The 21,993-nt window shown below is 40.4% G+C and overlaps 4 protein-coding genes across 4 annotated transcripts in view; 2 read left to right on the top strand and 2 right to left on the bottom strand.

The window, feature by feature from the left end:
* Positions 1 to 1,373: 1,373 nt before the first annotated feature.
* LOC121301559 (40S ribosomal protein S15a) lies at positions 1,374 to 4,569 on the bottom strand. The gene is made up of 5 exons (XM_041231048.1): positions 4,549 to 4,569; positions 3,053 to 3,190; positions 2,518 to 2,597; positions 1,940 to 2,025; positions 1,374 to 1,508 (listed from the first exon to the last, which is right to left on the bottom strand). The coding sequence occupies exons 2-5, from the start codon at positions 3,183 to 3,185 to the stop codon at positions 1,415 to 1,417; spliced, it is 393 nt and encodes a 130-aa protein (XP_041086982.1). The 5' UTR covers positions 3,186 to 3,190; positions 4,549 to 4,569; the 3' UTR covers positions 1,374 to 1,414.
* Positions 4,570 to 4,643: 74 nt separating this feature from the next.
* Positions 4,644 to 7,859, top strand: LOC121301558. Its single transcript, XM_041231047.1, has 5 exons — positions 4,644 to 5,090; positions 5,769 to 6,022; positions 6,663 to 6,839; positions 7,091 to 7,295; positions 7,403 to 7,859. Exons 2-5 carry the CDS (start codon positions 5,783 to 5,785, stop codon positions 7,513 to 7,515), a joined length of 735 nt encoding a protein of 244 aa, XP_041086981.1. The 5' UTR covers positions 4,644 to 5,090; positions 5,769 to 5,782; the 3' UTR covers positions 7,516 to 7,859.
* Positions 7,860 to 10,457: 2,598 nt separating this feature from the next.
* LOC121301611 (ADP-ribosylation factor-like protein 6-interacting protein 1) lies at positions 10,458 to 15,602 on the bottom strand. Its single transcript, XM_041231155.1, has 6 exons — positions 15,454 to 15,602; positions 13,897 to 14,030; positions 13,109 to 13,228; positions 12,129 to 12,246; positions 11,494 to 11,578; positions 10,458 to 10,590 (listed from the first exon to the last, which is right to left on the bottom strand). Exons 1-6 carry the CDS (start codon positions 15,487 to 15,489, stop codon positions 10,472 to 10,474), a joined length of 612 nt encoding a protein of 203 aa, XP_041087089.1. The 5' UTR covers positions 15,490 to 15,602; the 3' UTR covers positions 10,458 to 10,471.
* Positions 15,603 to 21,586: 5,984 nt separating this feature from the next.
* Positions 21,587 to 21,993, top strand: part of LOC121301205 (multidrug resistance-associated protein 1-like) — an 8,710-nt gene continuing 8,303 nt past the window's right edge. The window contains exon 1 of the mRNA XM_041230349.1: positions 21,587 to 21,597. Within this exon, the coding sequence (XP_041086283.1) occupies positions 21,587 to 21,597 (11 nt within the window). The remainder of the gene's footprint in view (positions 21,598 to 21,993) is intronic.

A 21,993-nucleotide genomic window follows, 5' to 3' on the forward strand; every position in this document is an offset into this window, starting at 1 on the left:
CACCCCTGAAGTGAACCATTCAACAAAGTACATTCCAATTACATTGTATATTAAAGCACCCCTGAGCCCCCACATGCCTGAGTCCCATGAAAAGACCCTCATTATAAAACAGTTTTGTTTATATATATATATATATATGACTGAACTGCAACTTTAATTATAAAGAGCAACAAAAGCTCCCCCCCCCAAACAACTCCCAGTACATAATTAGTACAGCGCTTGGGGCCTAACACAGACACTTTCATTACTTGATTTTCTCATTAATTTTAATTGCTTTGGTATTTATATTTTAACAACCCAAATTAAATTTAAATTATTCCGTACAAGGACGCCTCAATCTAAAGTTTTCTGCTTTACCACTGTCTCCAATAGCAGTCTACTTCTTCACCCTCGCTGAACAGACAAAAGGGCACTGCCCATACCACCTGGACACCAAATCCTATTCTGCAAACTTGTTTCAAAGATCAAGCCGTTTCAAGGACAAAGTGCTAAAGGCATATTTCTTCAGGCCTCAGCAAAGACAAGGATGAGTACATTCAGGTAGAGAAAAGAAGTAAGATCTTAAACTTCTGGCCCATCAGGGTCACTCTGAATTTCACTTAAAGTTGTGAGCCTACAAAATTTCATGTAGATACATTAGCAAAGGGCACTGATCCACAAATCGGTCTAGAACAATAATTCAAGCAGAATGTATAGACCACCACCTAGTGGAGAGTTAAGGAAGCAAAAACAATTTCCAGTATTTTCTTAGAAAGCCATTCATGTCCATTCTATTAAAACTATAAATTCCTTTTATCAAAATGTTGAGAGACCTCAACAAAGTTTAGAAATCAGATTTAGGACAGAGGGCTGTCTACATTCTCTTGTAAGTACTTGGTGACTATATGGTTAGATGAGGTTCTGCACAAATAGTACTGTTCAACTTAAAATGAAAGTACAACGAAGCAACATGCCAAGCTAGTAAGGAAATATTTACTACAGGTTGGGGTAAACAAAATGCACATAAAGTATACATGAAATTGCTGATTAATATAAAGCATGATATCTTGAAAGTCTGCTCAAAAGGCAACTCAAGTCTGTGCGCATCAGTGAAGGAAGACACCCAGTAAACAGTTGCTCAAGTTTCTCCACCATAAAAAAAAAAAAAAAACTTAGGTAAACTATCTTACCGTCCTACCAGTCAGTAGGGCCTTATGGCCTTACCACCCAAGTAATAAGCAAGTATGATGAAACAATTTCCATTCCCCAGTGATAGGTGATGTGCTGTATCTTGGTTTATACACCAGTTAAAAGCATAAGCACTCAACTGCTCTGCAGCATTGTTTACTGCGATCTTCGGCCAACATAGAAACACAGCACACGACACGCCCAAGTCCATTGGAAATCATTTTATTTGCAGGTGCCTTTACATGTTTTAGAAAAAGAATCCCAGGATTTTGCCTCCTGTGTGTTTTCGTCTGGCTTCTTCATGGTCCATGATGCCAGCTGAGGTGGTCAATACAATGTATCTGCAGGATGGAGGACAGAGAGGAAGGTTACACAGTTGCACACACAAAACAACCTTGCATCTACCAACAAGGCATTTTGTCAAGACAAATGTCACTGGGCATTTGACAGATGAATCTGCCCTCTACCTACAACAAGACAGTACTCATAAAATGTATACATTTAAAGCAGACAATGGAATCTGCTATCTGATGGAGCATGCCAATTACCTTAATTTTACAGATGTGACTGCTATTAGACAGCCTATACCTCTGCTCATCTACCAATACTTCATGGACAAAACCATACAGGAAATGGCACTGGTATATCCAATGATCCCACAGGTATATCAAAAAACTATGTAGCCATCTAAAGAGCCATAATAGTTCCCAATTCCTTATGTCCGTAGGAAGATTAGTTAGCAAGTGTCTGCATCTTGGTTTTGGACACTCACCCAAACTGACGAGAGGGTAGCAGGTTGTTCTGCCACTTCTCCAGATCCTTGATCTGAACATCAAATCTGGGGCTAATGACACCACACTAGAAAGACCAAACAAGATCAATCAGATATATAATGCTCATCAAGAAGAATCTGTTAACTCCCAATGAGCTCCTGGCTAGTCTACACCCCTGTATTCCAGTATCAAAGCCAATTAACCAAAATTGGGGTTCTTCAAAACGACATTACAGTTACATGGTATTTATACAGTAGTATTTTTTATTTATTTTTTTTAAAGCACTTGCTACTCACCATAGGTTTCTATGTTAAATTAACTCTTACCCCGCTTACTATTCCCTTTTGAGTCATCTACCAAAGCTGCGCTGATGAGGTGTATAAATTTAACCAATTATACTATCCCTAGATTAATAAACATTGCACATCTGCCTGGTGCCTTTTAAGCTTGCAATTTTTTTTTTTTTTTTTTTTTTTAAGAGTACCACGACAAGAGGAGGGGAGGGGGGTGGGCACAGTCCAAAAACTTTGAGAGCCACTGCTTTACACCACTAAAACAAATGGAAATAAAAGCTTACCTTGTTTAGTCTGCCTGTGAGATTAACAACAATTTTTCCAGCTCTGTGGTCGTCGATAATCTCGAACTCGCCAATGTAGCCTGGAAAAAGAAAAGCAAGTGAGTTGCAATACACAATAAGCATATCTCCTCAAGCATGGTGCACCATGAATACTATACACACCATGAATGGTTTGGAGATTAAACAAAGCCAGCTGTGTTTTTAAAACTGAAAAAGTAAAGAGATCAGTCTTCTGCTTCAATAGCTTTTGTCTAAGTGTTTCAACCACATCCTACTACATTTATTTGCTGCAATCATTCAAGAACACATATTATATACAATTCTGTAGTTATGCGTGTGCGTTGCACTGACAAGCAGTGGAGTTTATTTTTGCAGTAATCTTACTGAAACAACTGACTGTTGGGAACTACTGCATCTTAAATCTTTAATACCTACTAAAACACTCCCTACTGTCCAAACATTACAAAAAACATCCTTATTAAATGTTCTACAATATAATACAGCAGTAGAACGTGCATCTTTCCACTGCACTCACCGTGCTTCATCATGACCGTCAGGAAGCGCACAATGACTTTGGAGCAGGGTCGGATCAGAACCTGCCGTTTTCCACGTTTCTCAGCATTGTTGATGCTTTTCAGCGCATCGGCGAGAACATTCATGCGCACCATGATGCCTACAGACCAAAGAAATGAAACAGTTAAGAAACACTATTGTGTGGCACTTTAATACAGTTAACAGCTGAACACTCCACAGGGCAGTCATTGTCCATGTTGAGATCCTACAAGTGTTAGCCATCTGCTGCGATACAATACCTTAATATAACCCATTCCTGCACAATATTAGTAATGGAGTATTTGATCCCCAAGACTTTAACATCCAGCATTTTAACCACACCAGGCCCTAGTCTCTAAAACTAAGATATTCAGCCACTAAATTATTGGAAAAAATGTGTAAAGTACTACCATCATTGGCAAGTTTAAAGGTGAAGCAACGACAAGCATCCAAAAACAGTTACGTATTGCAAATTAAACCTGCTCCTAATTCAGAGCAATCTATCTTTTTTAAAACTACATTAAGAGTAGGGCAACCCACTCACTGCACCCAACAGCAAAACTCCCAATACACTAAATAAAAACATTTGGCAAAACAAACATATATAGCAGTAAATAAATGCTGGAAAGATCCTACAGTGTTTGCAAGAGTCAGTTACACAGGTTTTGCTATTAATTTCAGAGCATATATCGACCACGCCTTTGTACCATTCTGAAACGACAGTTCAAGTCAATTTCAAAAATCACCAGGTGTACACTGATCAAAATACAGTATCCTAGCCAACTCGCTCATTCCAGCAACCACGTACCACATAGCTTTTCGATTAGACAGTACATTTACACACCAACAGCACGCAAATATATAAAAGATACATTTAGAAATGTACATACTTCCAGTTTACAAAGATCAAACATGGACAAAGACTGCTACCAGTGTAACACAGGTCTCTACTTCTAAGGACATTGGAGTCGGGACAACACACCTGAACGTTTAAATTCGACAGAGCCGGGGACCAAGTTTAGGGTGTTTGAGGTCCGAAACGGACCCACAAAACTGCTAGTGTTGAACGAGATCAACTTCGCCACTTTAAGCAAGAAGTCCGCCGTGTCAAAAACACTGGACAAGTTCTAACCGAAACAACGCACGATTTCAAATGTATACGTTGCTGTTTTAACATATATTCCACGAACATGGGACAGATTGCCACACTTTCTTTCGTTTTTCGTGCTTTCACGCCAAAGCTGTGCGACACAGCCACATGAGCGCAACACAGGCGCTGGAACCTGGGTGAAGGACTGACACATCAGCTTTTGGGAAGCATTTTTTAAATCAAGAATATTTGCTGCCCAAGCCAGAACTACATAAATTGCCGCCTAGTTTATCTGGGTTTCATCTGAGAAGCGACGCAGCTCAGTAGACGCCAGGATGACGGCGCTATTAAAGGGATTGAGAAGGGATAACAGTAACTGTCAGCCTTACCAGTTCTGCAATATGGCGGAAAGAGGAAGGAGAAAGAGTTCGCGGGGCGATTTGGGAAATTTGCAATCCCGCGCGGTAAGAGCGAGAAGAGCAAACGCGCGAGAGTTTACGTGACTGGACTGGTCTGATAAGGGCGGCTTTGCGTTGTTTAAATATGCAAAACAGCACAGTGTTTTGGAACAGATTGGCTGTAAATGTTAGATTGGGAGGGACTGATGGTATTTAGGCGGATGTTTAAAGGGAAGTGCAGAGCAACAAAAACAAAAATAATATAAATAGCTGGATTTTTGTTGCAGTTCGGTGCCAGAGACCCTCTTCGATAATATACACCTCATGGATTATGATATTATTTAGTATTATTGCTTGTTAAAAATTATATGCATAACTTTCTTAAAATTGTATTCATCTAAAACAAAAATCCAGAGTTTAGGCTACACCTGCCCTGTAGTGGAAGTGTTTGGTTAATTTCGAATGTAGCCATAGCAACCAGAAAGCTTGAAGTGCGTCGTTGCTAGCAACCCCAGCTCTTACAAACAGCATAGGTAAGTTAACCTCCAGGACCATTTAAATACCATCAGATCTACGAGTAGCATACAGAAAATCATTATATATATATATATATATTATATATATATATAATATATATATATATATATATATATATATATATATATATATATTATTATTTTTTTTTTTTTTTTTTTTTTTTTTTTTTTTTTTTCTTCGGGCACTGTCATTTGTAGTTATGTCCAGTTTTTGTAGTTACTAAACAGTAACTCAATTTAGATACACTTTGGAAATACCGTCTGTCTACCTTGTCTGTATTATTCAACCTGTTTAAATCTGCTATACTTCTGTCTCACAAAAGTGTTCCCTCATTCTCATGCTGGCATTCAGTTCAACTTTCTTTTCTCTCTAGTGGTCTGTTACAATCTTTCATATGAGAAGCTAAGTAGGGTTGGACCCAGAGCTCGAATGTTCAATGAAAATATAACATTTATTACAATGTATAAGGCCTCAATTTCAGACTGTTGGCAGGCCCAGGACTTTTTGATGATGAAACTCATGTGTATAAGGACAGACACCTCTCCACATGCCTTTAGTCATACATTCAGAAATGATCAAACTTTACATTTTATTGGGATTCCTCAGATGAGAAGCAGCCTACAAAAGCATAGCACTCGCTCCCTGCTTGATCTTTTCTGGTGATCTGGTTTCAGTTTTTGGGGCCAGCATGCCAGCAGAAAGAGCCCCTGCGGAGGTAATGGTGCCTGTGGGGCAGGGCAGCAAGGTGGACACTGTACGGACTGCTAAGGGGCAGGAAATGACCCGGATAAGAGACCTGCCCCACCACCTGCGCTTCTCCGACAAACCCAAACCAGTGAGCTACCGGGGCAGCCGGCCCATGCACCAGAGTACCCTGAAACTGTGGGGGCCGCCTTCGCAGACCGACTACACCACAACACAGCAACACGTGAGCCTGCCTTTCTTTACAGTGTTTAAAAGACCATTGATCAAATGCAACTAGACACAGCCCAGTGTCCGTATTTGCGCAGTGAGTTACCAGCAGTTATACAATACCATGCAACCATACAAACCCCTTTGAAGAGCTTTACAAAAACTGCAGCTGGCATTTACTTTTTAAAGGGAATTAAGAAATTCCCTTAAAGTAATGCAGAAGGTTAGGAAAATAAGACTATTAAGTGTAGTTAATTACACGAAATCCTTGTGATTATACTGCAGTTGCAATGCATTTGTAACAGTTTCCCAATATGTACATTCTTAACTGTTTAATAGTCTTTCATGCATGTTCTGTATGATTCTGTGGTTGTTTTTGCTTATTTGCCATGGTTGCTAACTACCAGCAAAATTTACTTTTGAAAAGATTTCTCAAGGCTGATTGGAGTAAAGGAGCAAGGGCAGCATATTACCATTGCACTGTGCACTAACCTTTTTAATTGTGTATACAATGCAACAAAAATGCAGTAAATGTGCAGTATACTTAACTACCACACTCTGCAGCTACCATCCCAATTTAATACACTTTAGACATTTTTGTAGGACAAGTAAAGTAACTGTGTGTCTATAGTCATTTTTCGCTATTCTGTCTACAGTATTTCTCTGGTAGAAGCTGGGATGGGTGCCAAGTGCCAGCTGTCCCCAGACAAGCACTTTGTGCCTCTCAGCACCACTCTGATCACCACCTGTGCACCCCCAATGCAGGGCCACTCAATGCATGGCCAGTCCAGTCCCACAGCCGGGAAGCATTTGGGCCCAAAGAGGTCACTCCGGTATGTTTTAACAAACTGAGATTATTAAACATACACCTGTCTAGTACTCCTGTGCAAATTCACATTAATACATGGATTTCTTTGTGACAGCTTTTAAATCTTCTGAATGTGTTTGGCCAGCACGGTTTATCATACTTTACCATTTTACAACAATTATCCACCAGGTGCCCCTGTTCACTCATGCCCATGGCAGAAAACAGGCAGGACTTATTCTGTAGTCATTGTGTGAAGTGCTCTGTTCCTTTTTAAAGCACAACGTGCTACACAGTGCCACAGTGAAGAACTCCCACCACAACCAGACAGGCAGGTCCATAAGGGAGGTGATCAACCCAGCTGGCACCCAGGAGAAATACTGCACCACCTACTGGGGAGTTCACTGCAGCAAACCCACACAGCCAGCCGCAAGCAGCACAACTGGACGCCCAACCCTTTGGCACAACTACAACATCATCACAGGTACTGTCACTCAGTAAGGGACTACCCTCAATAAGGCACAATCTATTACAGATCTGCTAGCATTGGTTGGGTACTTTTGACTTTTTTTTTCTTTCCCCCCCTCCCAGGAGAGGACCAGCCCTTTGCGCCAAAAAGGAAATACAACAGACAATCAGGGGAACAGGTATTGTGGCAGGCAAGGCGCTGGGAGACAGACTGCCATAACCTGCGGCTCTATTGAAAAAAATGGCACAGAAAGGCAGAGCTATGCCTTTATCAGCACTCTGAGCTTGTGGGATCGCTGCTTACTAGGGAGCAAGGTTCAAGTGCATTTGGTTTCAGACCTGTACAGTTGGTACACATCTCTCCCAAACTTTCAGCCAAACATTTGAGGATAATCATGATCTGTGAAACAAGACACTAGTCTATTTTTAATCATAGTTTACATCTGAATTATTTAGATTATCTAAAAAATACACTTCATAGAAATTGTCCTTGTGAAATAAACTTGTTAATGCAAAAGTAAACACATTTTTATATATATATATATATATATATATATATATATATATATATATATATATATATATATATATATATAATGTACACACACACAGTACCAGTCAAAGAGTACACTTGCTGGAAACTAGGTTTTTTTCATAATTGGCAATGTTTTACGTCGTATACGTTTCTGTAAATATTTGAAAATGAAAACATATGTTACAATATACAAAACAAAACATAAGGAGTATCAAAGCAATGTACAAGAAAATTGAAAATTGTCTCTAAATCTTGGATTCCTCAAAATAGCCACCCTTTGCCTCAGTAACAGCCTCATAAACACAAGGCATAAACACAAGGCATCTGTCCAGTTTGTCCCATACAAGTTCTATGGGATTGATGTCCGGAGACTGGGCAGGCCATGTCATTAGATTGAGTTGTCCTTCACTTTCCTCCTTTGCCAGACAGTTCTTGCACAATTTTGAGGTGTGTTTAGGGTCATTATCTTGCTGAAGAATGAAGGACTGCCCAACTAGCTGTAATCCTGATGGAATGGCATGCCTCTGAAGTATGCGGATAGCCATGCTGGTTGAGCTTGCCATGGACTTGGCAAAGAACACCAACTCTGTCACCAGGAAAGCAACCCCAGACCATGACACTGCCTCCTCCATGCTTGACAGTGGGAATCACACATGCAGAACTCATGCGCTCACCCTCTCTGCATCTTACAAATACTCAACAGTTTGACCCAAATATTTCAAATTTTGACTCATCGGTCCATAAGACCGACTTCCTCTCCTCAAATGTCCAGTTTCTGTGTTTTTTGGCCCAGGTAAGTCTCTTCCACTTATTATGCACTCTTAACAATGGTTTCTTTGCAGCTATTCTTCCAGTTAGACCAGCTTCACACAATCTCCTCTGAACAGTTGATGTTGAAACATCTCTACTTCTAGTAGCATTTAGCTGAGCTTGTATTTCAGGGGCAGTTAATCGCCGGTTTCGCAGACTTTTGACTCTAATGAACTTGTTCTCTGATTCTGAGGTCACCCTTGGCCTGCCTGACCTTGTTCAGTCCTCACGAGTGCCAGTTTCTTCAAAATTGTTTGATGGTCTTGGCCACAGCAGTTACAGACACTTGCAAAGTTCTTGCGATTTGTCTTAAAGATTGACCTTCATTTCTTAAAGCAATTACAGACTTTTTTCTTTGCTTAACTGAGCGTATTTTGCCATTTTTTGCTCCCTTACATTCAGGAATGACAAACTTATGCTTATGCTACCAATATTTATAGTAATCATGGACCCTCACCTGTTAACAGTTGGTGACAAAAGGTTAATTAGGTGACATGCTAGTTAACTCAGAGAACATCTAACAAAGACAATTTTATACTTAGGCCAGTGTCCTAACCCCATGTTACACACATTTCAGACTTTTAACTGACTTGGGCTTCTGACTGAAATCCCCTTGCTTTGGGTGACCATTTCATTGAAATTGACAAGATTTACATTTTCATTTAAAAATTAAATTTTTGAATGCAATTCACTTATGATTATCAGCTTACATAAGTACACGTACCATATAATGAAATATTAAGTGTTTATAGACATGTTTATACACTTAAAAGCATAATCATGAAAAACATGGTTTCAAGCAGGTGTACTCAAACTTGTCTGGTATTGTATATGTATGTGTGTGTGTGTGTGTATATATATATATATATATCCTTAAAAGCAAATCATGTCTTTAAATTTCTGCTGATACACAAGGTTTCAATTCTTTGCAATATTTTATTTCTTCAGCAAGAAGCCAGAAAAAAAAAAAAAAGAAAAAACACACAAGAGATGTACAAGACAGAACTGAAGACTATTGCCCATATACAACATACAAATACAAACATAATACCAGAGGGGTACAGGACAGACATTTACAAAATCAGAAGAACCAAGCACTCAAAACAGAGAAGGGGATTCTAGGGGTAATGACAACGTCATGTAGATCAGGTCAGAGGAATCTGAGATAGGTTAGCAGTTGAACAGTGTTCAGTAAAATACAGCAGTAGGGTTAAACACTATTCAGTCAGAAGTACCAGAGGATTACTTTTGTACTTGTCCAGTTTCAGTGCAACATTTACAAATAAAAAATTAAATACAGCAATACGCAAACCACATTTGATCAGGACTGTTGGTGCACCCCAGAACCCAGCTACATAAACACTGTGCTTTTAACAGCTAAGTTGGGCACAAGCACACTTTTTGGAAAGGATCTATCTGTGCATAGCAGGAATACAAACCTGGCTTTGTTCATTTACTATTTTTGTTAAAGACAATGGTGTACATTAGTTGAAAATTGAGAATCCCTTTTTTTTTTTTTTTGGTAGGGGGGAAGGGGGGAATAACTAATGAACTCTGACAGAAAAATACAAAAAATTGTATGAAATATTGTGCGAGTGGCATCTGACAACAAGAGGGCTCCGTCTGCGTTTTCAAAAAGCTCATTATGTAGTGAAACCGCACCGGGCACAACGAACTCGACAATGTGCAGTTTGTACACCACCTGCCCAGTGAAACAATGAAAGGGTTTCTGATTGGAGGAGGTTCCACAGAAAGCACAACCGCCTTGAACTGAAGAGAGCTGCCCAAACCCCCCCGCCCCCCTCCGGGGGGGGGGGGGGGGGGGGGGTGGGCTCCTGTCCTCTCCATTACTCGTTCTTCTTCTCTTTCTGTTTAAGCAGTTTGTTGATCTCCCTCTTTGCCATCCCAGTGTACTTGCTGATGATCCCATGCTGGTTCAGTCCTGGCAGCAGCAGGAGGAAGCTCACTGACAAGAAAAAGGGAGAGGTGATAGCAGTCAGTCCTCCTGCAAATTAACCCCAGAACTGACCACTATGATTATTTTCAAAGAAATATGTATGTATGTACAATTTCTTCTGGGGAAACAATTAACTACTTGAGTACATGAAGAAAACCCTTTAAATACCATTAATACCCCTTTCACACAGACTAGTTATGACAACCCAGAACCAGCACTGACATGGCATTTTGGTCTGTGTGAACTGCCTATACCATCACAGTCAACATCCCCATGTGACTATACCAGACATGTTGGGTGTTTCAAATACAATGGCTGATCAAGACCAAGGTAGCAACTGGAGTTTGGAATAAATTCAGGAATTGTTAACTTTGTGGGCTGACCAGAAGGTGAATTCACAAATAGAAAGGACAGTGCGCAAAGCTGTAATTTATGGGCAAATCATCGTGGCCATGAAAACGTTCTGCTGACCAACAGTTATGAAAGTTGTACTCACATGATCCCATTGGCTGTGCGAGAGGTTTATTATACTGGCATAGACTGCACAAATTCGTGCTGTGCGAATGGGTATCTTAAAGATTTGATTTATTTAACGTCAGACGGTTCAGTTGCACATGTGTGTGTGAGAAAGAGGCTTAAGTTGTTAAAAGGACTTCAAAACACTGCAGATGTGTTGGCAGCTTTTTAACACAGGAAAACAAAACTAACAAAGGAAGCCCCGTTTTTACACAGTGCTTTTTATACTGATAAGGTTTTGCAGGAAATGCAGATCTGATATTTTTACAACTCGAAAGGCACATTTTAAATGTATTTATCTTCACTAAACTTCCCACATACCACATTCCTACATTGGTTCTGGAGTATTAAAAGGAATGGTTCTCTGCAGCTTCAAATGCACAGGTAATCACTTACCGATCAGGTACATAAGGAAGAGGTTGTGGACCTGCTGTCCGATCCAGGCCATCGCTGACAGAGAGCTGATCACAGTCATGAAGTACTGAGAGACATAGAAAGACAAATTGTAATTGCAGGTGGCTGCTATGGCAACTGAAACACCAATATTGTAGCAGTCAGAAGCCAGTTTCTTCATAGCAAGAACAGTCATTGAAGCCAGTGGTATCTGTGAAACAGGCTCTAATCTGGTAACTCCATTTAGCTATATAAAAAGAAAACAATTCACACCCAATTCATGATCAATTTAGTTTTAAGAGTGACATAAAATAATTATATAAATCCATCAGCCTTTGCCATCTCACTGCAACTTCTTACTGCACTGTTTTAAGGAAAAGCATTTTGTTTGAATGCTTTTTTGGCTTGCAATTAGTTGTGAATGAGTTATTGGATTACAATACATAACAGGTAGCAAAAGAGCTCCATGGGGACAGGTCAGTTGGGGGCCATACACTTCGTAGAATTTCACATCTAGCTTATCAGTGGCAAGGCAGCAGGCAGTGACAGCACTACGCTTTCCATTGCTGCAACTACTGTAATATCAAGGCTTCACAGAACATAAGATCGCTATCATAGGGTAGTCAGGTATCAAGTACCACTTTGGGTTTCTCTTCCTTCAGGGTGAAAAGTCGTCTCGACCAGCCCACAACCCTGCGCTGCGTCTTCACCAGGTTCCCACAGATCTCGTGGAATCGCTGCTGCTGCTCCGTGGTCCTGGTGGGGAGACAAGAGGAGAATATCTTCAGTAACAGTAGAATAAATACCTCCGATGAGTCCATTTCAAATTGTGCTTAAACTTGGATGTATTTTCTGCATTCAACCTTTGTGTATATTTACTGAAAGTGGCGTACACACATACACTATTTCTGTTTTTTTGCATTCTGGTAAGGTCTGCTGCAACCCAAAACACTAATTATTGCTTTGCATCCACAAAGTTGCAACAAGGCTGCCCCTGCTTTGTGTCCCATTGCCAAGTTTACTGAGCCCCCTCCTATTTAATACACACAGCCAAGGGAAGCGACAGCTGGCGACTCTGTGTTTGACAGGCAAAGATACAAGATACCTTCAACAGCAACTGCCAAGTGGTACACGATACCTTGCCATTTATATCCCACATGGACATGGACGTGGGTATTGACCCAAGAGGGGAATCAATCTTGCGAGTGACACAAATTTCTAAATGTCAAATGCAGTTCCACATTAGTCCAATGCTATCAGATCAGTGAATTAGACAAAACAGAACACCAAGTAACAGTCTGACTCTGCCCACATGGATCCAACAGACTTGTGTTTGATTCCAGTTCTTGCAGCATAAATGTTTTGTTTAAAGTGGTGGCTCATGTCTGAACAATCTTTTTTCCTATATATGGAAACATCTCTGTACTTTCAACACCACACTAAACCTATGATTAGTTTATGTTGAGGCCTGTGCAAGTACACAACAGAAAGGGGGTTCGCTGAGATATGGGACAAGTATTCAGCACTGTTCAACAGTGCGTTTCATGTGTTTTGTTTTTTTGTTTGTTTGTTTGTTTTTAAACTAGAAAAAAACATTTATTTTGGTTTTCCTGCTCACCATTTGTTGGAGCCGAAGATCCTGGGTGCGAGAATGGGCACAAGGTAGTCAGCTAGGCAGAGGAACATGACAGCGCAAGAAACCCCAGTCAGAACAGATGGGTCCAGACAGTAAATCATCCTGTTAGAGAGGTCAAACTGATCAGAAACAGCCACAGGGCCAAGCTGCTTTTGACTTCCAACTCTTGCACAGTAGAAATCACAAACTGGGGACAGAGCAGTTTAAACACATGGTTACACAGAGCAACCTGATCCTGGATAGTTCCAGTTAGGGAGGGTTGTGTTCTTCACTGAATATTGCAAGACAACAATCATAGGTGGTAAAACTTGAAAGACAACAGGGCGGGACTTTGTCAAATGTACTATGTATGACTCATGATCTCCATGACACAGGGGGCTAGTCCTATCTGTTCTGAGGGAATCACTCCCCTCTTTGAAAATCATTCTAGTAGGTTCCATGTGGTGCAAGGTCACCCAAAATCTGGAGTGAAAAACCACTCCCTTTAGAGTAAAAGCAAATAGGATTACTGTCAGGAGCTGATTGCATTTTTTTGTTGCAAGTAATGTACATTTTGAAAACTTATACAATACACAGCTCTGACTAGAACAAGGAAAAAGCAAATTTTCACCATTCCATTAAGGCTATTATCTACAGAGCATGGATCTACAAATGTGGTAATACAATTTTGTGTTAAATATTTACTATTCCACTAAAGCACGTTTCATTTTTAAAATGCGTTAAATAATTGCTGGTAATCCCCACACACACAGCAGCCCCCTCTCACTCACAGGAAGATCACAGAGATGGCTCCCATCAAGGCAGCAGGGAACCAGGGCTTCACCCATCGCAGGACCTGATCCCCAGCCAGGATCACCTCCCCCCAGCTTTGCAGGTGCTCCTCCAGCTGGGCAGTCTCCTGTGCCTGGGAGGGAGAAACAGACATGGCATAATCTTCATTCTGGTCCCTTGAGGTGCATGTGATCTTTACAACTAGGTTGCAGATTTTATGTACATATATCTATCTATCTTCCATCACGCTCATATTTAAACATTTGCTGTGTTACAACGACCTGACATGGATTGTCCTGTTGTACACACCAAGACGTGATTGCAGATTCACTATTCTGATCATAATTAAAGCGTGACAGACTGCTACTGGAGCAGATGATTAGTTCCGCTGGTAATGCAAAACACAACCTCGACAAGACAGGGATTGTACGACTTTATTGCAGGACGTGTGGAAAGAACTTGGAGCGTTCAATGTTCAGACATTCGGATCATTGCTTCTCCGGTTTCTAAAACTTCAGAAGTTCTGTAATGTGTGTGTATCTATAAAGGTGTTTCAGAGCTTTATCAACAATAAAAAATATTTCGAGTTGGTTACACCGACATCAGATAGACAGGGATTGCTGACAGCGTGACCAACTTGAGCAGAGTCGGACCAACAGGTTCATCTCTAACGCTTCTATAACTGGCTCTGCGCCTGTTACCGTTTGGAATTTAGACCTGGGTCAAGATCCAAGCGTACATGCTAAAGGCGTCATACAGTAAAGCAAAGAAATACTAAATTAACTACGCAGTTAGTTTTTTTCTCCTTTTGATACAGTGCACAGTTCTTAAAGGGCTGGTGTAAACGTGCGTCATGGTGAAGCAGCAATATCCTGCATACAGATTTACGTAATTTAAAACATTACAATTAACATTTGCTGCCCTTCCTATTATTTGCAAGTCAGCCATCTGTACTGCGACCACACTAACCCTTACTGCTTGCTATAGGCATAGTACAAATGCACATATAACATACTTTAATGGTATCTGATTTAATCTACAGTCTTATCAGACAAGATACAATGTGGTCTCTCGTACTACGTGCAATGTCATGATCTTGCAACCCTCGGCAACTCCCTTCCCCTTTCTGTATTTACTTCGCTTCTCTTTGCTGCAGCACACAGAATCATTTAAAGAAGGCAGAACGGTTATAGTTCATTATATATTTATAGACGCGCACGACCGCTGCAATAAGCTACAAGAACAACAGCCAGACTTATAGTTTGTCAAATGTAAACAACTCACACTTATGATCCAGTAATCGTACTAGCGTAAATAGCGCGATTCAGAAATAAATGATCCTACTGACCTCGTTGCGTACGAAAATACACGTCCTATGTTATAAAACACCACAAGCAGCTCATGCACGCAATTTCGTAAATGTATCGCTGACGGCTATAAAATATAATACGTACGGTGAAAAAGAAATTACGCTTTGCAAAAGCAACTGTTTGATTAAAATACGCAATCACCTGCAAACTAAGAAATGTATTAATAACTAAAATAGCACCACTTACCAGAAGATTAGCACTTCTGTTGTCTCCCTCTGCCATTCCTAAATGTTAGTAACGTTTTAATGAAATGTATTTACATATAATAGGTGTCTTTCTACTACACTCTCAAACACTAGATCATAACACCTACTCTTATTCCGCACAAAAAAAACACCAACCACGCCAGTCCCTTATATAGACTCGAGCGCGTGCTTACGCCAAACATGGGGGTTGTTGGGACATGTAGTTCTCTGGCACCTTTACCACAGTCCGTTGTAAAAGGAAAGGACGTGCCGTAAGGACTGCACTTCCCATAAGAGCGTTCAGCGCCACCAATATTGTTTTACACTCGAAAACAATCTAAAAGGCTACAATTACAATTCTTCTTATTTTTTAGATTAACCACAAATAAAAAAGCAATATTTTCTACACCGGAAAGCAGGTTATACTGGCGATACAATATTACAGAAATGTAATAATACCCGGGAGATGCACGATTGGCTGACTCAAGTAAAAACAACTTAATTTTGAGCAATGAGATCACTTGGGGGAGGGACCTAGATTTGAACAATAACGGGACATATTTTTCATTCAAAATGAATACTTTGAGCAGTTACTGGAAAGCTGACCCGCCCGTTTATACTGTCAAAACGTTTGTTAAAGCATTCTCGATATCTAACTGGTATGCAAACCTCACATATGTTTACAAGAATTAGAAAACACCAGCTGTTGACTTTAGGGGGTATGACTCTTTTTCTTAAAGGAGCATGGAAGCCCACTTGTTCAACCGCATGCTGGCCACTATTAGCACTTCTTAAGAAAAAAAAAATATATATATATATATATATATATATATATATATATATATATATATATATATATATATCCATTACATGAGAGTAGATGTTAAAACTTCATGCTGATTTGAACTCGGCTTTCACCAAGATAAGTACCAACTAAGACGTAGCTTTACAGTAAGATATCCTTCTGTCTGGTGTTGATGGCTGAAGTGTAATGCTGGCTTCAGGGATCAGCTTATTTAGCCTCCCCTGCGCATCAGGACACATAACAGCTGTGATGCTGGCTCAGCCCACAACACTTTAAGAGGGCTCGACAGTGATTCTGACGTGACAGCATCACCCCCCCCCCTCCGTCCCCCATTCAGCTCAGCCCAGCTTACTTATCCGTACATCAGAGTTGCTTTGTTCCTATTGTGCTTGAGATCCCCAGCCAGTTTCTTCTCCTTTCTCTTGCTTCAGATAAGTTCTTCACTGTGCGACGCAACTCTTGGCCACTGAACCCGACGTCTCTGAGAAACCGGGTTGTAGAGCGTGCCACAAATCCTCGACAACCCACCTCTACTGGGTAAACCCGGACTCTCCATCCTTGCTGTTCCGCTTCAGCAGCTAGTTGAGCATATCAAAGTTTCTTCCTCTCATAAGCCTCATCCACAGCATCCTCCCACGGTACTGTTAATTCTACCATATGAACAAGGCGTGCTGATCCAGACCACAAGACAATGTCTGGTAGAAGGTTAGTGGTGGCAATCTCAGGTGGAAAAATAAGCCGTTGACCAATATCTGCCAGCATTTTCTAATCTCTAGCAGCTTCCAGTTGTCCTGGGAGAGGCTTGTTTTAAACACCTTTTCTTGGTGGTTGCTCTCCTGGTCGGAGGAATATTGTCTTTTGTGTGTAATGCTTTGATGGAACTGGTTACAATTTATTGGTCAGGTTACACTAAGGCCAAACATCGCAGCACCTGGTCATGGCGCCAAGTAAACCACCCTTGACTAAGACTCACATTACATCCTGTCAAAATGTGCTTTAATTTTGCAGGTGATGAATACAAAGGACACAAGGGATCCTCATCTACCCAGAGGTTTAGGTTTTGTGGTGATCATACGTTGATCTGATGAGGAAACTAATCCTGCTCTGTTCCATTGTCCATAGGTCTTTCCAGCCGATCATGCCTTGTTCCACACTTTCCCAACTCATCCATTCTTCCTGCTTGGCCTGGGAAACAGCCTTTACACACCTCATCCTCTCCTCCTGCTTTTGCACCTCGTTGACTACCATCTTTCTCCGTTGAGATGGTGTTGCCATGTGCCATGTAGGAGGAGCTGAACTGAGACCAAGACACCCCTCTTCCATGTTGAACTTGCCCCATAATATGACTGATGCGAAGGGCTGCCTTAGCATCTTCCACAGCTTTCTTTGCCACCCACTTTCTTCCAGTTTTCAACACAGGTGCTGTCTCCCTTATGCATTTGTCATGTGAATCTACTAATGTCATTTCCAGTGGGGCCTTGGCGCACTTAAACTCCTCTGTTAGAGCAGAGATTGGTAGCTGCAGTATTCCATTACCATAAAATCCCACTCAGCTGAGGCAGCGTGGAACTCCCAACCATTTCCTGACGTATGAACTGATTAAAGCTTCCAGCTTCTCAACTGTTGTCAAGGAAACCTCATAGACAGTCAGTGGCCACAGCAGTCTTGGCAGTAGACCAAACTGAAAGCAGCAGAGTTTCAGTTTGCCTGGTAAAGCGCTGCTGTCTATGCTCTTCAACCCTGCCATTACTTGTTGTCTAACTTTTCCTATACGAACTGTCCCCTTTAGATCCCCGTCCTACCATCTCCCAAGACATTTCACTGGCTTTTCGGACACTGTTGATATTGCCTTAATATAGAACCTTTTATCTATTACTTTACCTTTAATTATAGAGATGCTCCTTGATTTTGTGGGCTTGATTTGCATTCATGCCCATTTAATGTTATTGGCTAATTTGTCTAATAACTGATTAGTGCAGGCTATTGTTGTAGTCATGGTTGTCATGTCATCAGTGTATGCTTGAATTGGTGGTAGTCGCATTCCAGAAGCCAAGCGCTCTCCTTCCACTACCCATTCTGATGCCCTAATAATTACTTCCATTGCCGTGGTAAAAGCCATTGGAGAAATGGTACATCCTGCCATTATTCCAACTTCTAGACATTGCCATGTAGTGAATTATGAAGTTGAAAAACTAAGTTAAAAATCTCCAAAGTAGGCTTTCACTAAATTTGTTATTGTCATTGGTACATTGAAAAAATCAAATGCTGCCCAAAGAAGTTCACGTGGCACTGAACCATAAGCATTAGACAAATCCAGGAATGTCACACGGAGCTCCTTCCTCTTCTTTTTTGCTGAATGAATTTGTTGCCAGATTATGCTGATGTGTTCTAAGCATCCTGGGAAACCTGGAATGCCAGTTTTTTGTACTGAAATGTCAATCAAGCAGTTCTTTAATAGGTAGGTTGTCAATCTCTGAGCAATAATGCTGAAGAAATTCTTGCCTTCTACATTTAATAGGGAAATAGGACAAAACTGACCGATGCTTGTAGAATCTTTTTCTTTTGGTATAAAGACTCCACCTACTCAGCACCATGCTCTTGGTACAACCTGTTTTTCCCATGCCACTTTCATCAATTTGCACAGGATTCGTAGAACTCCAGAAGCACTCTTGTACACTCTGTAAGGAACTCCATTATGCTCTTGAGATGATGACGCCCTTGCTTTTTTCACAGCTTGCTCTACTTGGTATTCAGGTGGATTGATAGGTGGGGTGTCTGAAGGAATTGACATAGGCTCCTGTCTTCTTGAAACTGTATGTTTCCTCCAACTCTCCAGCTCAAACTTAGATGATTTTAGTGTGCCATTTTTGTCACTGGTGAATAATATGTCGTTGCTCCAGTGGCCAGTTCGGGAACACCTGAATTTGAGTGCTGATTGCAGACACTTGCCTTGGCCTGTCCAGTCCCTAACAATCAATCTCAAACCAAAAAACAACTACAGGGAGGAAAAACTGAAACTTCTGCTTCTAGCAGCACTGAAAGAAAGGGCTACTGTCCCTCTTAGAATGAGTAGGAACCTGGAAGAATCCACTTCAAAAGATGTGATAGCGGAGATCAGCTAATGTGTTTTCATTGGGGGTAGTTATCAACAATAGGAACACCGGAAGACAAACGCACTCAGATCTGAGAAACAGACTCAGAGATATGAATGTAAAAAAATAAGGATAGAGCAGATATTTGAGAGGGTATGTTTGGAAAGGGTGGCTTTGATAACAGTATTACGTCAGAGCCATTGTTTGATAACAGCATTACTTCAGAGCCATTGTTTAATCCAAGAGCCATGGACAGAAGAGCATTCCAACTAGACCAGCAACAAGATTATAAACCTCAGAAATGTATCCACCGATTTGGAAGATGTTTCAGCAGGAACTACTGCTCCACTGGAATATTCTACCTGTCAGCATATGCCCACAGTGCAGATTTCTATTAAAATTAACACATTCAAAAATTCCCTTATAGATCTAGCAATGTACATTACAGTACTAATGTCTTTTTTTCTAATATAAGTTTGTAAACATGTTTCAACAATTTTGCATTTAATTGAATAATTTATTGTAAATCAGTACTCGTTTTTAAAAGTAAAATGCAAGTTCAAATCTGCAGGGTTTTTTTTTTTTTCTATAAAATTTCATTTCTATAAAAAATTTTCCTACACCTAAAACACATCTTACAAATCAAGTTTTTGAAAGTTTGGGCAACAATGGGGATTTGCCTGATTGATTAGTTTTAATAATCACTTGTGCAAACGAAGATGCAGGACCCCAGTGGCCAAATAAGACAGCTTATCATTGTAAGAAATGGGTCACTTGGCAGGTCTGTTTAAACAAGACTGCCAGTAAAGATAAGAGTGTACTTGCACGTTTCTGCTGCGAGTCTCAAGTTTTTACATCAACTGTGGTTATTCCTTTCAAGTAAAAGCTTGCACACACACACAAAATATATATATATATATACTCTTGGAATGCAAGGAAGAATTAACTGTGGTACGAATCCCCCCAGAATGCCCAGGCCTGGTTCCCCTCCCCGGGCAGCACTTCACAGGACAGATAATCTTTTACTATACTTAAAACCCAAATCAATTTCTTGCCCACTAGCAACTATTTCTTATTCATTTAAATAGCTCTCAGATCCCCACAAACAGTATTGGATATGTGCTATTAAATTTGCCAAGTTATTATTTCTCTAATCCACAGTATCAAACTGAATTTACTAGTTATCCTTGAACAGCCAGACTTTACCTTGAAAAGATCCAGTAAAGCTGATTAGTGTGAAAAGGGTGTAAAAGTGAAAAGACCAACTTTTAAAAGCGTTTAGATTTATTTGAGCATCAAACAAACAAAAAAAATAATAAAATCTTTAAGAAACAACAATTTGCACCGTCACCAAAACATCACTTTATTATTACATTTTACAAAAATAATGTAAAACTGAAGGGATCTAGATTAGTAACACTAAAGCTAATGGGTTATTACATAGCAGGAATGGTGCATTGCTCGACTGGCAAAGAATCTAGTATTTTCAGAACAGGAGTTAAAAAAAAAAAACAGGAGGGGAAGGAAATAGAAATAAGAAGTGACTACAATATACAAAATCAGGAGAAAGGAAGGAGTCAAAAAAGTTGATTACTGAACAAGTCTCTAATCCAAGTCATAGTCCGAAATGTCTTTCAGAATAATCTCTTCCAAATTAGCCCAATCCATAAATGACTATTTAATGATTTTCCAATTAAAAAAATAAATTAAAGATGTCCGAGACTAGGCAGAGGCACATCCACAGTGCCTGAAACATTTGAACTAAAAATTAGTGGCACATTGTGGCAAAGACTTTTTTTTTTCTATAATTATTTCCACTATTATAAATCAACCAAATAATCATTTTATTACCCAAAGTTAGGGATGTGAACAAACACATTTTTTACTTTTTCTGTTTGAAAAGAAAAATGTCTTGTAAATTTCCAGTAGTAGGTTGCAATTTTTATTTTATTTTTTTTTAAATGTAGTGAATATAAATGAAAATTGACAAATGTCATTTTTTGCTAAAGAAGTCCTCAGTGACATCTGTCTGCAGTCTGTTTGATTCACCAAGCTACCCAATCTCCAACATCTCATTTGGGCTCCAGGTGGCAATCAACCAGCTCTTACCAGGCAACATGTAAAAAAATTGCTGGACCAGAAGACATGTCAAGGGGCTCCAAAGAGGTTTGATTTTCATTTTCCCCTCTGTATTTAAATCATTTTGTAATATTTTCCAGAAGCGTGCACAAGGTCCAATGGATGTCAGGTATCCATATTTCTGCTTTAAGGGTGGAAGGAAAAAAAATTGGGGTTGAGAAATCCCCTTTCCTATAAAATCCCTGCAGTGAATCCTTTCTGCATGTTCTTGGAGTCCAGGAGAGATGCTTATGTATTTATTTATTTTTTTTATTATTAGAGGGGTGCTCAGGCTGGGCGCCCATCACCACCCCTTTTGTCAACCCCCACACCTTAAGGAGAGGGGTGCAGACCCATTCTTTATGTTAGCTGGATCGCCGGGTGCAGCTGTGCTACAGGATCCGGTGTGGGCCCCAGGGAGGATCACTTGCCCCCCCCACCCCTCCCCACGCTGCTCTGCGGCTTGTACGCCCCAGACCGCGTGGATTCTGGTGGATTTCTGCCCTTGCTGGACTAGAGAGATCTG

The sequence above is a fragment of the Polyodon spathula genome, chromosome 27 (genome assembly GCF_017654505.1).
Source record: "Polyodon spathula isolate WHYD16114869_AA chromosome 27, ASM1765450v1, whole genome shotgun sequence".
Lineage (NCBI taxonomy): Eukaryota > Metazoa > Chordata > Actinopteri > Acipenseriformes > Polyodontidae > Polyodon > Polyodon spathula.